This window comes from Cynara cardunculus (assembly GCF_001531365.2).
Source record: "Cynara cardunculus var. scolymus isolate 2C chromosome LG 1, CcrdV1, whole genome shotgun sequence".
In the NCBI taxonomy this organism is placed as follows: Eukaryota; Viridiplantae; Streptophyta; class Magnoliopsida; order Asterales; family Asteraceae; genus Cynara; species Cynara cardunculus.
Genome location: NC_037528.1, coordinates 20349929 through 20365898, shown reverse-complemented (window position 1 = coordinate 20365898; position 15970 = coordinate 20349929). Strand labels below are relative to the sequence as shown.

The following is a 15970-nucleotide window of genomic DNA, read 5'->3' as shown; positions in this document are numbered from 1 at the left end:
TTAATATATTATTTTATTAAAGATTTGTTTTAATTATATTTTAAAATATTATAATTGATTAATTTTTCAAGATATCTTTTTGGTCATTTTACATTATAGTTTTGTCAAACATGAGTTGTTTATCAGCTACCAGCTGTTTTGCCAAAACATAGCCGAAATGAATTATGATAATATTCCATAAATATCCAAATTATAATAAATAAACTCATTATTTTTATAAATATCTCAATTAATTAATTTATATGATTGGTATTAATGGTTGAGTTTGTAAAAAGTCTATCATATCTCTCTATATATTAAAATTTGTGTAAACTAAATAATAAATTAGAAAGAATATAAACTATTTAAATATGAACGTTTACAAAAAGATAGATAAGTTATGGAAGAGAGATTTAGGGGCCGTTTACTAAAAGCTTACCCGGTAAGTACTCACCGGGTAATTTTCCTCACCGGATGAACATGGCAAGGGGCAAGAATCTTACCCGGTAAGAACGATGATAAGGATGGAGAGTCTTACCCGGTAAGTGAAGGTGACGACTCTTACCCGGGTAAGCGCTTACCAGGAAAATTGTTGCATGAAATACGTTTTGATGTACTACAACCTTACCCATTAAAATAAATTATAGTGTTGACTCCTAACGGTAAACACTTACCGGGTAAGCATTTAAGTAAACAACCCCTTACTCGATAAATAATTTTAAATGTTTAGATTTATCTCTATTGTCACATCACAACATTATTTTGATTTTTAAAATCCATAAAATTTAAATTTTGTATCAGTTATTACCACTTTAAATCCTAGTAGTTGTTTTAATGTTTTGCGTTTTGCTTTTGTTGTCGTTAGATTGTTTTTTGTCTGTTTGCTTTGGTTTTTTGGAACTTTGGGTGTTTGACTATTTATCTATTACAGATTTCTTTGTTTCATATGCTTTGTTTCTGTTTCCCGTTAATACATTTGTTTTTTTTAATCTTAGGGGGTGTTTGGTTCACATAATGGAATTTGATAAAATTAAAATTTATCAAAAGAATTTGACTTTGAAGGAATTAAAATAGGATTTGACCACGTGTTTAGTTTGTAGGAATTGGAATGAAATCTCAATAGAATTAGAACAATCGCCTTTGTTTGGACTATCACATCCATGGCCCCAGCCCACACCCTACCAACCACCATATCACTATTGTCGTCGTCACAATTATCACCCCGTCCCACCTCCACCCATACCCAAACATCGCCCTACCACTCCTGCCCCGCCCACCCCTGTTCCATAGGTGGGGGTTGGTGGGGGCAGACAATTCGGGGCAAGGCGATGGGGCCAAAGTAGTGCAGTGAGTGGTAGTTGTGACGACTACAGTGGTATGATGGTGGTTGGTGGGTTGGAGTAGGATAAGGTGGCGTAGGGATAGGGGCGGGGGCTGGACAGTGGGTTGGAGTAGGATAAGGTGGGTGGGTATGGGTAGGTGACAGTAGGGGTGCTCACGGCCCGGGTTGATCGGTTTGGAGCCGTTTTAGTAACCCAACCCAATGTTGGCGGTTTGAAAATTTTCAACCCAACCCAACCCAACCCAAACAAAAGTTCAACCCAACCCAACCCGTTCGGGTTGGTCGGGTTGATCGGGTTGTGTTTAAACAATGTAAAATCACATAAAAATAAAGGAAACTTTCCTTTGAAATACGACCGACTATTCAAGATAATATGCAAGTTCATCAAATATTTAGATATTACAATAAAAATATTCAAACCAAATGATAATACATCAATCAACAACAATAGTTTTAGACGTTTCCAACCCCGATGCTTTCGCTTTCTTGACGTTGAGGTTGGTCATGTCATGATTGTCATCTATAATTCAAAGCTAAAGTTAAGGTCGGGTTCATCGGGTTGGTCGGGTTTTTTTGGGCCTGACCCGATGTCAACCCAATAAGGTCGGGTTGACTAATTTTTTTATCGATCATGCATCGGGTTACCTCGGGTTGGGTGTTTTTTTAAAAATTCGGGTTGGGTTGGTCGGGTTCATCGGGTTTTTGAGCACCCCTAGGTGACAGGGTGGTAGCTGTAACGATGATAGTGGTGGGATAATGGTCGGATGGCTAGGGCCTGGGAGTAGGTGGGTATGATGACAACAATAGTGGCATTGGTGTTTAGTGGTGGGTTGGTTGGGGTAGGGGTATGGGTGCTAGTGGGTGGCGGTTGTGAAAACGACAATAGTGGTGTGGGGTGGGGGTAGGCTAGGGGCGGGGTGGGGCGGTGGGGATGGGTGGAAGTTGTGATGATGACAATGATAGGATGGTGGCTGGGAGTGGGTGGGTATGATAGCGACAATAGTGGTATGGTGGTTAGTGGTGGACTGGGGTATGGTGGGTTGGGGGTGAGTAACAGCTGTTGCAACGACAATAATGATGTGGTGGTGGGGGTTAAGTTAGGGGTTTGACAGTAATGGTAGTAACATGGTTGTAGTAGGGATGTACAGTGAGTGACTCGGAGGTGTGTGGATGTGATGACAACAGTTTGAAAGAGTCCATCCATTTTAATAAATGAACCAAAGAAAGGAATTGGGAATCGGTCAAAAGAATTTGTCATTATAATTCCATCAAATTCCGCAAACCAAACGGCCCCTTATAAGGTCCACTTGGTTTATAAGATTGTTTTTGAGGGATTTGAATCTCATAGAGGGATTTGACTTGGAATGTATATGGAATAAAATTGGATTTCATTATTTATAAAAAAATTTAGAAAAATAATTAAATTACATTTTTATCAATCGATTATTACAAAACAAATGTCTTGAACATTTTTTAAAACTTTATTTCATACAATTCTACGAAATCTCGAGCATTCCCTAATGCTTTCAAAATTATATGTTTGTAGGATTTCAATTAAATCCTAAAATTTTAAATCCAAATAATCCAACAAACCAAACATGAAATTAAAATGGATTTAAAGTTCAAATCCCAAATTCAATCAATTCTTGCAAACCAATCGGGTCTTAGTAATTATATAAGGTTTACTTTTAACATCAATTTTTGTATTTATTTCAAATTCATAATTATCTATTCTAATATTATAAAGCATTTGACAAAACCTTTTAAAAATCATTTTTTATATATGAAATATTGTTTATTTGTGCATATTACTTAAATTCAAGATTACAAGTAAATTGTACGTAAATACAACTTATTAAAGCTCTATGTTTGAATGCATGTAACTAACTACAGATAAACATAATTAAATAAAGAATAAAAATTTCATTTTAAATATAAAAATCTAAAATATAATTAAGATAATTATTGAGTTTTAATAAAATACTTAATTATTATTTTTATAAAAAAATATATATTAAATAAAAATAACTTCGTTATTAAATCTAAATTAAGTTATAATAAAAAAATAAATTAAAAAAAATACAAAAAAAAGAAAATTTTTAAATAATTAGTTTGATACTAATATCAATATATTTATTTATATTTTATTCAAAAATAAAAATATTATCGTTTTTTCAAAACTAAGTAAACCATATTATGGTTTCGACAAAGGTAAAAAAAAAAAAAAACGAAATAATAAAATGTGAGTATATCTCATTGTATTACACAAATCATCCTATTAATCGTATAATCGCTCCGAAACCATCCATCATCACCGTATTTTGGAAAAAATAGGGTTTTTGTGGGCATCTCACCTGCGACTTCAGTTACTCTAGAAGCCTCTTTCCTTCTTCCCCTGATACCTGTTTGTTGAAGCTATATATACATTTCGGAACAGCTACTCTAATTATACACTTCAACAATGGCGACTGTTATGCAGAAAATCAAAGATATCGAAGATGAGGTATGATCCCTTTTCCATTTATCAGTTTTCATTTTCATCTACAAACTGTATAGATAGTCGTTCGCCAACCCTAGAAACATCGCTACGCCTTACGTGATACAAAATTAGTTTTAGTAATGGCGTCTGCTTCTTACTCGATTTTGGTTCCCTGCGTTGGGTTGCGGTAGAACTATTTATTCAAGATTACCGGCCTGGTTAACTTACCATGTTAATCGATGCATCAGCTCCTAGTAAAAGTTGCTGACTAATGATATGAAACGGGTTAATTTTCTTCAAAGTGAAGTTTTTGGACAAATTTGCCATCTGCACCAGCAAAAGCACAATTTGGATGCCCATACTTTGTGTAGGAAGGCTGCGTGTGTAAATATTACAAAATCCGCATCAAATACTTGATAGCTAATAGGTTCAGGCATTTTATAGGCCATGGCATATGTAAAAACAAGGGCCCTTGACAAGTACCAAAAAAAGATATTCAATAAACGTTGTTGTTATTAAAAATAATTAATACAAGTAATTATAATAATTCATGGAGGAAAAAAAAACCTTATTCTTGTTTATTATAGATAGGAGAGTACTTAAAGTTCACGTACTAATTAGTAATTAACAATCAAGAATGTGTGAAAAAACAAGGGTAGTTTTGAAATTCTAAAATATAGATTTGAGTTTGACCATCTACTATGGTTCGTGAAGGTAAAAATTTGTTAGGACATAACAAAAAATGTGTTATTCAGATACAGAGAGAGAATTTATGTGGAGAAAGTAATCGAGAGAGTCAATGAGAGAAGAAAATTATACGGTTTTCTGGCCAAAAAGGCAAATGATTAATTAGGAAGAAAAGATGATTCATTGAGATCCAATAAAATAAATAATGCATGCGACCTATGATCTGAAAGCTTAAGGAATGGTTGGTTGTACACTTAAATAAGATATTGGCCCCTAATATTTTTGGGCCCTGGGTAAGCGCCCGTCCCGCACTCCCCCAAGGATGACCCTGAATAGGTTTAATCTCAAGAACCCACAGGTGGCTTTTTATTATTTTTGAACGGTGGGAGTATTGATTTTACTCCATCATCATGAATGCATATTGTGCTAAGGAAAAAAGAGAAGAAACATCTATCTGATTTCAAAGAAAGAGCTAGACTGACCTTCTGAATGGTGGGAGTATTGTATGATTTTGAACAATTTTGGGAAATATTTGATAACTATATTTGAATATTATCTCATGTATTACAAGTTTACAACTTGAATAGGCACTGTCCATTTGTAATAAAATCAAAACTATATTTCTGTTTGGAAAGTACTATGTTGAACTTGATGGTCAAAGTGAGGCTCTTTCTTTGGAATGATTGGAGGACTCAATCGTGATTGGAGCAATTGTTCAGTTAATTTGATAGATTTTGAGGCGCTCTTAGAAATGTAATCGTGTTACTCCTCTTACTTGTTCTCTTCAGTTATGTCAAACTACTGTAGAAAATGAGGCTCTCAAAGTGTGAATGTATTGCTGTGCCTTGCTTGTTCTGCTATTTACTGCTATGGATTTGAAGCGTGCAAATTCTACTCTCTTGTAAATGCGTTAGGAATGTGGGAAGTTTTGATTATTTGTGGTAGTTTCAACTTGAGTTTGTTAATCTCATGGGTAGAATCTCAGCTATATACATGCTATAAGCAAACTAAAATGGAGTTACAGTTTTTGAGATTATTTGGCAACAGAAGATATTATCAAAGAAACACCCATGCTTATTAGAATTTTTTCATAGCATTGCTCCTACAGTAGATATCAAGCTGCTCATTGTTCAATGCAGGATTTTGATGTATAATTCCTTAGTGTATCGTTGAACTAAACAAATAATTGCACCTTCATAGAAATTAGCTGTTTTAAAAGACAAAAGATAGATGTGTCAAAGGAAGATACTGAGTAGTCAAGCTATAATACAATGGAGAACATTCAAAAGTGTTAGATCCAAGTTCCTCTTACTACCGTACCAGTTTTATTCCCTCTGTAAGTTTCAAATCCACCTTACTGGCCAGTGTGCCTTAGCTTCAACCTCAGGTAGCATTATGATTTATGTGTTTGCTCATGGTATTTAAGGTCAGCAAATTGGTTAGACACACATCATCTCACTCAAAGCTGGCTAAATTGTCCCCATTAAGCTTGCTTATTTTGTACTCATTCTATGTTGATCATTTGAAGAGTACATATTAGAGGGCTACTCTAGATGTGTATTTTTGGAAGATATGGATCAGGATAGATGTTAATAATGAGCTGTTATCTTGTGGTATTTTTTTTTTGATGGAACAAGTGTAAGGTCTTTTCAGGGCACATGTTATTTAGCAAAAGGTTAGCTTATCTCAATATTTGTAAATTATAAGTTCTATAAACTGATCATGGCATGATTAGAAATGTTAAAAATGCTTTTTTAAGGTTCTATTTGTATTGGTTTTGGGTGACTTCTGCATGTATACATATTAATTGCATGTTTGACTTTGTACAAATTAATAGAAATGTTTTAGTAGTACTCCAAAAATACAGCCAAATAATATTAAATACAGGCCACATGTTAAATTCAATTTTTTTGGGGGGGGGGGGGATTGCAGTTGCTGGTTTTACTCCTTTTAAAATGAAATAAACCTGATGGAGCAAGGTGTGTGAAACATTGTTATTTGATGACTATGGGTTCAAATTGGACTTTTATATTTAGAAAACTCCAGATTAGGGAAAACATTGTATTAAATATGGAGCATGACAAATTACAGACTGGAGGATGGAGAAGTTACAGTTTAACGGTTCCTACAAGTTGTTTCACTGAACTTCCGTTCATATTAAGAGCTGTATAGGTAATTAGAATTTTAGCATCTTTGTAAATTGTTTGGACCTGCAAGTGTTTTACTGAAAATCTGAAATGGAGAAGTGGATGTCCAGATATTGAGGTTATTCTTTTAAGCTGGTAATTTAAGCTATGTTGGAGGTTTCATTTTGAAAGAAAAATCCGCCCCCTCCCCCCGGCAAAATTGAAAAAGGAAGAGCCGAAAAGACTATTGGATTCTATTATGCGAGTAAAAGGCTAAAATATATGAAGTTGGGTCTAACTGTTATATAATATGTATGGAGGGCCTACATTTAATGATTTTATGAATTGCTCCAATGAACTTCATATTAGAAGTTATCCAGTTAATTAGATTTTTAGTCTCAATGCATTTGTATAGGAGCTATAAATGCTAAGTACTTTTTAGCACTGTTGATTTATAAACTTGGAACTATCAGAAAGCATACAAGAAGAGGTATCCTTGAGTGGTTTAAAAAGTTGTACTTTCATTTGGTGCTACATAGGACATTTGATTTTGGTGATAATCGCTCTTTACCCTGTTTGATTGCAATATATATTTTTTTTTGAAAGACAAATTGCTTATGTTACGTAGCATGTTATTATTACCTTTTCTAGTAGTTTGAGGAGATGCATCATGCTATATAGCATGTAGATTCTTTTGTATGCCGAGCATGTGAATTGTATTGGTGTTTCAACCTGGAATCTATATGCTATGGCCATACTTTCAAACAGGTTTGGTATAAATGGTATTCAAAGGGTTGAATGTTGATGAGTGCCTTGTTTTTTTTATCCTCTTAGATGGCCAAGACCCAAAAGAATAAAGCAACTGCACATCACTTGGGATTGTTGAAGGTAAATATGTGTTATTTACTTTTAGTAATCTGCTTTTGGGCCTGTGTTACTTCATTCTGCAGAACTGAAATGGTTGAGTTGATTTTTGTGATGCCAGGCTAAGCTTGCAAAATTGCGAAGGGAGCTTCTCACCCCTACAACAAAGGGAGGTGGTGGTGCTGGAGAAGGTTTTGATGTTACAAAAAGTGGAGATGCAAGGGTTGGTCTTGTGGGTTTCCCTTCTGTTGGGAAATCAACGCTATTAAACAAGTTAACTGGCACTTTTTCAGAGGTACATATTTCTGTATATAATCTCTTTTTGTGTGCTGTTTATAATCAGGCGGATATGCAGCAGGAAGAAATAAATTGTTTTTGTGGTATTTGGAAAATTTACGAAGTGATGTCTGAAACACATTATGTTTGTAACTTTGTATATTCATTAATAATAATGTGCCATTACTTCTCATATGTTTTCAAATTGTTCATGGTATTTGTTGGATTGAGCTCTTTCAGGTTGAACCCTGGCTCTGCCAATTTTTTTAGGTGTTCCATTTTACCTGTGGAAACCCACACCCATCACAAGGTTTCTTATTTTCAATAAACCTATTTTATTTATTCAACTATCAGTCTTATTATTATCACAACTATAAAATATTGAACATCTGAAATATGTGCTTAGTATATATGTATGCAACAATTGCTATCAGTAAACCTATATCTACTTGTCTTTCAGGTAAGATTTTTAATCACTGAAAGCATGCGCTTTGACCATTGTTCGGAAATGAAATATTGATATGTTACAAAATTTATTGTTGTCCTGCCCAGAAACTATCCTGCCTTTGGGCCTATATGAATACATAGTAACTAATGTTTGTATATATCTGAATGGTTGCTTGTTGTATACTTATTGAAAACTGAATTTCGAAGTGGGATGTTACAGAAGCGACACAATTGTAGTAAATGATTTCCTTTCGTTTCAAATATCAACAACTTCATTAACAAAAAACCAAGTTGCAATCCCTAGCAAATTTTTTACTTTTTATCTGTATTGTTCCGTCATTATCTATTGGTCAGCAAAATAATTGTTAATAATAACAGAATTAAAAATATATAATTTAAAGCAGGGGTTTCAGCTATATGATATAATTGACTCTATTGAGAACCTGATTATTGTTCAACGTCTTTTTGGCATTCCTAAGGCCCATTGTATTATGTTGTGGTCAGGTTGCTTCATACGAGTTTACCACTCTCACCTGCATTCCAGGTGTTATCACTTATCGAGGAGCTAAAATTCAGGTACTTATATTTGTGTTCAGGTGTGATACTTGATCTACCATATGCATGTGTATCTCTCAGACCTTCATTCTTTTGTGAACTATGATTGCTTATTCATGTGAAAATAGATATTTCATATTTGTATACAGCCTTTAGCTTTGTCACTCATTTCATTACCATCTATTTTCCATCATCTCCCCAGGCTACAAGGTGCATGTGAGCCAATGTCAAGTTGCTTTTAGATGTTTGCAAGCTGTAAAAAGAGAATGTATGAACATGGTAGAGTGGGATTAAGAAAATGGCCACTAAATTGGCATGTGAACTTTCTGTAACTGTACCACCTTAAATAATTCCTGTCTACTTCTGCATAATTTGATTTAGTAGTTAAAAATATGCTATACCTATATTCAGGACTTGTGATATTGATGCTTTTGAAGTGTAATTTATTTAAACGTGACACTATGGGAACGCGTAAATAGATTGGAACCAGGAAGTTTTGTCCAAGTAGAAGTTGAATTTTTTTTCTAGAACTGATGAAACAGTACCTGCAAATGATGAGAGTTAAGTTATGGGAATTGGAAAAACCTCATCCTAATTTTTTATGCTATTTAAGACGTTCGGAGACGCTAATAATTGCTCTTTGAGTGGCCTGTTTGCTTTTGTACTTAGAAAGCGGTTTTTATTGTTCTCTATTCCAGACTACCAGTCGTCAAATGCTCCTAACTTTTGTTAAATCTCAACCATACCTTCTTTCTTTTCCGTTTCCAAAATATTTATCTTACCTATACTGTGTACCGTATGTTATCTCTGTCATCCCTTGTATTTATCTCCGCTCAGTGCCCTCGCTTTCTCTTGTATGTTCTGTTAATTTATTGGCTTGATAATCAGAGTGTTGCTTCAGCTGAGCTAATCCCTTCCTTCTTGATTTACTTTTCTTCTATGAGCGATGTCAGATCTTGATCTTTTGGCCCCCGATGCATGTTAACATGCAACCATATCTTCTTTGCTTGAATTGGTACACTCGTTAACCAAACTCCACCTCCTCTCATATTGCCTTTTTCTGTTCTGAAGCTGAAGCTTCTTCAACGTCATGGTTTTTGCATCATTTCAACCATTATATGCTCAACATGAATAATCTCTTAAAGAATATTCCAATGGCCTATTCTGCAGATTAGTTTTTTGTGTACAAGAAGCTGGTTGATCTCATCAATTATTCAGTAGTTTCTTCATGTAGGCAGCATAAGAAGATTCTACCTGGGTTATAGGACATGAAGGTCTTAATCTACTCAAGAGAGCTTGTGTGTTGAGTACATTTTATGTACCTTCTTGTTCTGTTTTACTTGTCTTTTTTGGTGGGTGTGTTATAGAAAGGAAATATTGCGTGTTACTACATCAACGTTAGAATACTTGGGTGTTGTAGCATATCTTTGACTAGCATTTCCTTTTCTTTTCTTCTTTTTACTTAGTGAAGGGGATGTTGTATAGTATTTGTCTTCTACTGGTGCCTTAATTTTTTCTTCTAGTTCCATGTTCTATGGTTTATTTCAGGTGTATATTATTTTTCATTATTTATTCTTTGCTTTTTTTGTTGGCAGTTGTTGGATCTTCCTGGTATCATTGAGGGTGCTAAGGATGGAAAGGGTAGAGGAAGGCAGGTAATCTGTGAATGGTTGTTATTTAAGATTGTAATAGTTTGCTTGAATCATGTGCATATTCTTTCACCTTTCTTTGTTAAGCAGTGTTGTGTGAAATTGCTTTAATAACTAATTCACCTCTTGCAGTTAAAGCAGGGTCTGTCTTGTAGCATATTTCTGACGTATTTATGCTTGTTTCTTGCAAAAAAACTTTAAATCAAAATATTTATTTACAAGAAAACCATATGCCCTGTTGCTAGGATGATTATGTTCATTTCTGCAAGTTTGGGCTATTGTTATACATGGTGTTGGATCTGCCTATAAGTATAAAATGGTATTAAATCCTTGCGTCAAATAAATAGTTCTGTAAAGAGAGAAACATGGGGGTGTGGTGGGTTGTGGGAGGGATGATATAACGTTAAATGCTAATGTTTTGATAAGAGTTCAATGAAATAGGTAAGGTATCGACAGTAAAGTAACAAACAAAATCACAATGGTATCAAAACGGTAGACCACTTGCGGAAATATCTTGGAAATTCAAGCTAAATCTTTGTTATCACAATAAGAAAGAATTGACAAAATGATCAAAAGTCGAACAACATAACACGTTAAGTGTTCTTTTTGAATAAACCACCGCCACAATAGTAGAACTTCAAATTTGAAGCTGGTGGCAACGAGTGAATCTGGTGAATTTATACCACACAGTATGTCAAGATCCTAATGCACATGCTGGGTGCAACTTCAGAGAAAATTGGATGATGATTAACCCCACTGGAAAACAGATAAGCGGAAATATAGGGTGTCATATGAATCTGCAATATTGGACAAGGTAAATGAATGCCATAGTTAGTGCCTGAAACCACCGATTAGAGACGCATCCAAGATTGAACCAGGAGATCAAGGGAAGATGCATCTTCATCACTTTAGAATTAACTTCCACTGTTGTATGGTATAGGTAAAGAAAACTATGTTGTCCATTGAAGCATAATCTCATGACCTGTCAAAAGTGTATTAATTATAAAGATGAAGTAATAGTAGTCTCACTGTTTTTTTCTTTATGACTGTTCCATGACACATAACAGTCTGTTAAGTTTGCATTCTTTTATCATATTCATCATGTGAGATATTAAATCATTATATGTTTTGCCACCATTTTTTCGTTTCATTTAGTTCTACATGAGAGATGGTGGAACTTGGTAATCATTACGATGTTCTTTTTTTGTGATTAATCTAGTTAGTGTATCAAGTGAACAAGAAAGTCTTCTTCTTATCTAGGTTATCAGCACTGCTAGGACATGCAACTGTATACTGATTGTGCTGGATGCCATAAAGCCAATAACCCACAAACGTCTGATAGAAAAAGAGCTCGAAGGGTTTGGCATAAGGTAAGCGTTTTAACCCAGTAATGTTTTCTTCAGATAATTGTTTCATCTCTCATGATTTACATGGTTGGAAAAGCTTTAAAAGAGAGAAATATTGTGGCATCTTGTACTAAATGCTAAAATGGAATATCTTCTGTGTAATTTGGACCTTGCTACATTTATTCAAAGTAATGCATAAATGTGGAAGGAGTCGTTTCAAATATATGCTACATTTATCTGCTTATGCTCATCAAGATAATTGTAATTTATTTCTTGCACTCTAATCATATATGCTACATTTATCTGCTTATGGTCCTATAACCATTTTTTCCCATCAAGCTTGTTCTTCATCTGTTTCATATCGTTACAGGTTAAATAAGGAGCCCCCAAATCTGACCTTCAGGAAAAAAGAAAAGGGTGGGATTAATTTTACGTCAACGGTTGCTAATACACATCTGGACCTCGAAACAGTGAAGGCAATATGTAGTGAATACAGAATACATAATGCTGATGTGACTCTTAGATTTGATGCAACTGCTGATGATCTCATAGATGTTATCGAAGGGAGTAGGATATATACGCCTTGCATCTATGTTGTCAACAAAATAGATCAAATAACACTTGAAGAGCTTGAGATATTGGATAAACTTCCTCACTACTGTCCCGTCAGGTACTTATTTTATAGTACCCATTATTATGCTGTGAATGTCTTGATGATAACTATTATGATGGATGTGTACGCACATCATTTCCTCCTTTATTTTTTTACCTCTTAAAATCCATTTTAAATCCTAGACTGGGTATTCTGTCTACACCTGAGACTTTCCAAAAAAGGAACGCAATGTTCAGTTATTGTTTATATAATTGTGTAGGTGGAAAATGAGTCTAGTCAGTGGAGAGGTAAAGATTGTTCCGTGCTTTGAATTTATATTTGACCATGTTCTTTCTGTCCGAAAACCATATTTGGCAACCGTAAGCTAGCATAGTTTTTAAGGATATTGAAAAAGCCCCGTTTGGTAAGCCATAACCTGGCTTTCTGAAAAGCTACTTCAGATAGCTTGTCGGTGTTTTCTTCACCTTTTTCAATTATTCCCCTTTACATCTTATGTAAATGTCTCTTATGTTTTTAGGTCATTTACCATGTTATCTAGTTTTACCAAACGTGACTAGTTTATATGCTAACAACTAGTTTTTCAGCCAACTACTAGCGCTTATGAGCTAGTTTGCGAAACATAGCCTAAGTATGAAGTTGGCTTTGAAGAAGAATCAGTATTAAAGGACGCCATTCAAGTTCCAAAACCTTGGGTGATGTTTCTTACTGTGTTGCATCACTTAATACAATTTTTGAGTTCATTTCCGGCCTTCCTGCTGATGATGCTGGTTGTGTTGCCTAACATTAACATTAATTTATATACATAAAATATAATTATCTCTATATTTATGTGAATATTTGAACTAAAATTATGGTACTACCTTATTTTGATGTAATTATTTTTCTGAATTAGTAGTTTCATTGTTTCATAGATAAGAATTCACTCAAAATAAGATTTGAAAGACTCCTTTCTATTGTGTATAAAGGGTATATGTGGGTCACAATTCTATAACCTCTAGTTGTGTTCACTTGATAGTGCTTGTCGTTTACCAAAGCTGGTTGTTTAATTTGTTTATTGCAACTTTGCCTTTTGTTTTCATCGTATGGTTTTCACCACAGTGGCTTTCTTCTAATTTAGATTATTTGTTTCAGTGCTCACTTGGAATGGAATCTTGATGGTCTGCTCGAGATGATATGGGAATATCTCAGTTTGACTCGCATTTACACCAAACCCAAAGGGATGAATCCAGACTATGAGGACCCTGTAATTCTTTCATCCAAAAGAAAAACTGTCGAGGATTTCTGCAATCGGATTCACAAGGACATGCTTAAGCAATTTAAATAGTAAGCTCTCTCTCCTACTTGGCTTGCATGGAGCTTCTAATTTCTGCAATAATTTCATAAAACTAAAAAAAGTAATAATGTATCGGTAGTAAGAACTCTTAAGTTTTACATTTGCTTTCTGCATTCCTGGATTTACAATATTTTATCTTATCACAATTCACAAGTCACTGATTCTCAGAAAAAAGGGTTGCAGTATTACATCAAATTTTGTGCCCACAAGTTTTCTTTAATTTATTCTTGTTAAGGGGCATTTTAGACCATATGTAATGTCAAACTTTGTGCTTTTTTGGAGAGAGGGAGTACTTCATATGATGCTATCATTTCTATTTCACTTACTTTTTGTTGTTGATCTGATGCAGTGCACTGGTGTGGGGGTCTAGTGCAAAACACAAGCCACAAAGGGTTGGCAAGGTAAATTGTCTTTACTACCCCCCTATTGCTACTGATTATGTGTTCTATGACTCAATGGATCGTGTTGCAAACCTCAAACAGTTGGCATACTGAGTAAGGGTTTATATCAGAGGTCTTTAGTTGGAAACATACGTTAGCCATCAACTCCCTAGGGGCTACTCCTTTGGCCAGGGGGTCTAAGGTTTGTATGGGTATGTGAAGGGGCACTTTGCATTGCCCCATTGATTAGTTGGGCCTAGGGGTGTTAACGAGACAGGTCGAGTCGAGTTGTAGGTTTGTCGAGCTCAGCTTGAGAAAATATTACCAGGTTTGAGGTTGAGCGCAAGCTTGAATAACTTTTATGCTGTAGGGCTCGAGCTCTATACTGGTTTATGGGCTTGAACTCAAGATCAATTATCTCGCTTAGTGGCTCGACCTCAATAATTTTTTTGACTTCGATTAGATGATTTACGAACATATGCACATGTTTGACTCGAAAACATGTATGTTCGAATGGCTCGGCTCGAAAAATTTAATCAAGATTCCAAACGAGCCGAGTCAAATATTGGTGTTATGGAGCTTGACTTGTTAAGTTAAACGAGGTTTTAGTGTGTGTTCGAGATCAACTCAATCTTGAGTGGCTCGTTAAAAGCTCGACTTATTAACACCCCTAGTTAGGCCAAATGTGCCATTATGCCAATACCTTGTCATCAAGGGTGCATTTAATACGCATACTACAAAAGTCAGAATGGGAAGAGGAAAGGGGAAATCCTATGGGTCGGGATTCTGTTCAACATCCCAAGGACTTGGAGTGCATCTTATTTTTGTGCTCGGGTTCTTTTTTCTTACAATGATTCCGAATGGCAGGAACATGAGCTTGAAGATGAGGATGTTGTGCAGATCATAAAGAAAGTGTGAAAGTCAAACGCGACAAATCTCCTGCTCCATTTTTGTGATTGTATCATCTTGAAAGCAGGTATGATAGCATACTCGTTAGCGATGCTGGCACTGCTACCCTTTTGAGTTGCGTAAGTAGCGTGTTAGGTTTATCGAATGCTATGAATTATCTCCTTAGCTTTCGTAACGGATATTAATGTGTTGTCTACACTTTAGGACGAAAAGGGCATAATTTAGGCATGCTAGTATTTCGATTTACAACTTTTCTTGGCTTTTTTGTACTCTGGGAACTAAAAGTTTCAAGTGATGTTTGTGGTACAGTGTTGAATACGTAAGTGATTGTATGTCGCAATGTGTCGATATGATCTATTTGCACGTTATTGTTATAAGACCCTATGACGTGCACTTGGTATTCGGACGGGAATAGTCAGATTTGCCAGATTGGGATTGGTGGGTGAAAGGTTTTAGGGTTTTAATTTGCATAGGGCTAGTTTTAATAGTTTACAAATCGTGTCAGTTTATATTTTTGTTTCACCTAAGAGAATTCGTTTTTTGCCCCTCGATCACGTTCTTTCCTGGTATAATGTAGTGCCAAACATTGGACAACGATTATTTGTTTTGTCTAATCTCGTATATCAAACACACCCAAAAAGAACTCTAAGATCTGTTACCGATATACGACATTTTTCTTCCTTATAGGTAAGTTTATTAATAAATTTTGACATATTCTACAAATTATGTATAAAAAATCAGGTATCATGAGCTTTTCGAGTTGAATATCGAGTAACTTGGTTCTACTTGACTTGTTAGTATGTCAAGCCACGTCTGAGTTCAAGCCGAGCCTACTCCTGTCGAGTGTTTAAGCAAGTTTTAATTGAATCGATCTCAAATAAGTCGCAAATTATCTAGGAGCTGCTTGACAATTGCTGAATGGTTTAGAAGAGTTTGGGATAAACCGGTAATAAGAAGTTTTTAAAGAAGTTAAACTCTTCTAACT

At 35.0% G+C, this 15970-nt stretch overlaps 1 protein-coding gene across 1 annotated transcript; it reads left to right on the top strand.

Moving 5' to 3' along the window:
* The first annotated feature begins 3593 nt into the window (after nt 1-3593).
* On the top strand, nt 3594-15358 carry LOC112509538 (developmentally-regulated G-protein 3). Its single transcript, XM_025114544.1, has 10 exons — nt 3594-3824; nt 7448-7501; nt 7599-7772; nt 8705-8776; nt 10351-10410; nt 11665-11774; nt 12121-12420; nt 13495-13686; nt 14046-14097; nt 14944-15358. Exons 1-10 carry the CDS (start codon nt 3783-3785, stop codon nt 14992-14994), a joined length of 1107 nt encoding a protein of 368 aa, XP_024970312.1. The 5' UTR covers nt 3594-3782; the 3' UTR covers nt 14995-15358.
* Nucleotides 15359-15970: the final 612 nt, after the last annotated feature.

What these genes read in the sequence shown, in the direction of transcription:
- LOC112509538 (XM_025114544.1), top strand. Translation starts at nt 3,783, where the DNA reads ATGGCGACTGTTATGCAGAAAATCAAAGATATCGAAGATGAG. An exon ending in ATCGAGGAGCTAAAATTCAG is followed by an intron (nt 8,777 to 10,350) that starts GTACTTATATTT and finishes TTTTGTTGGCAG; the next exon opens with TTGTTGGATCTTCCTGGTAT. An exon ending in CTCGAAGGGTTTGGCATAAG is followed by an intron (nt 11,775 to 12,120) that starts GTAAGCGTTTTA and finishes ATATCGTTACAG; the next exon opens with GTTAAATAAGGAGCCCCCAA.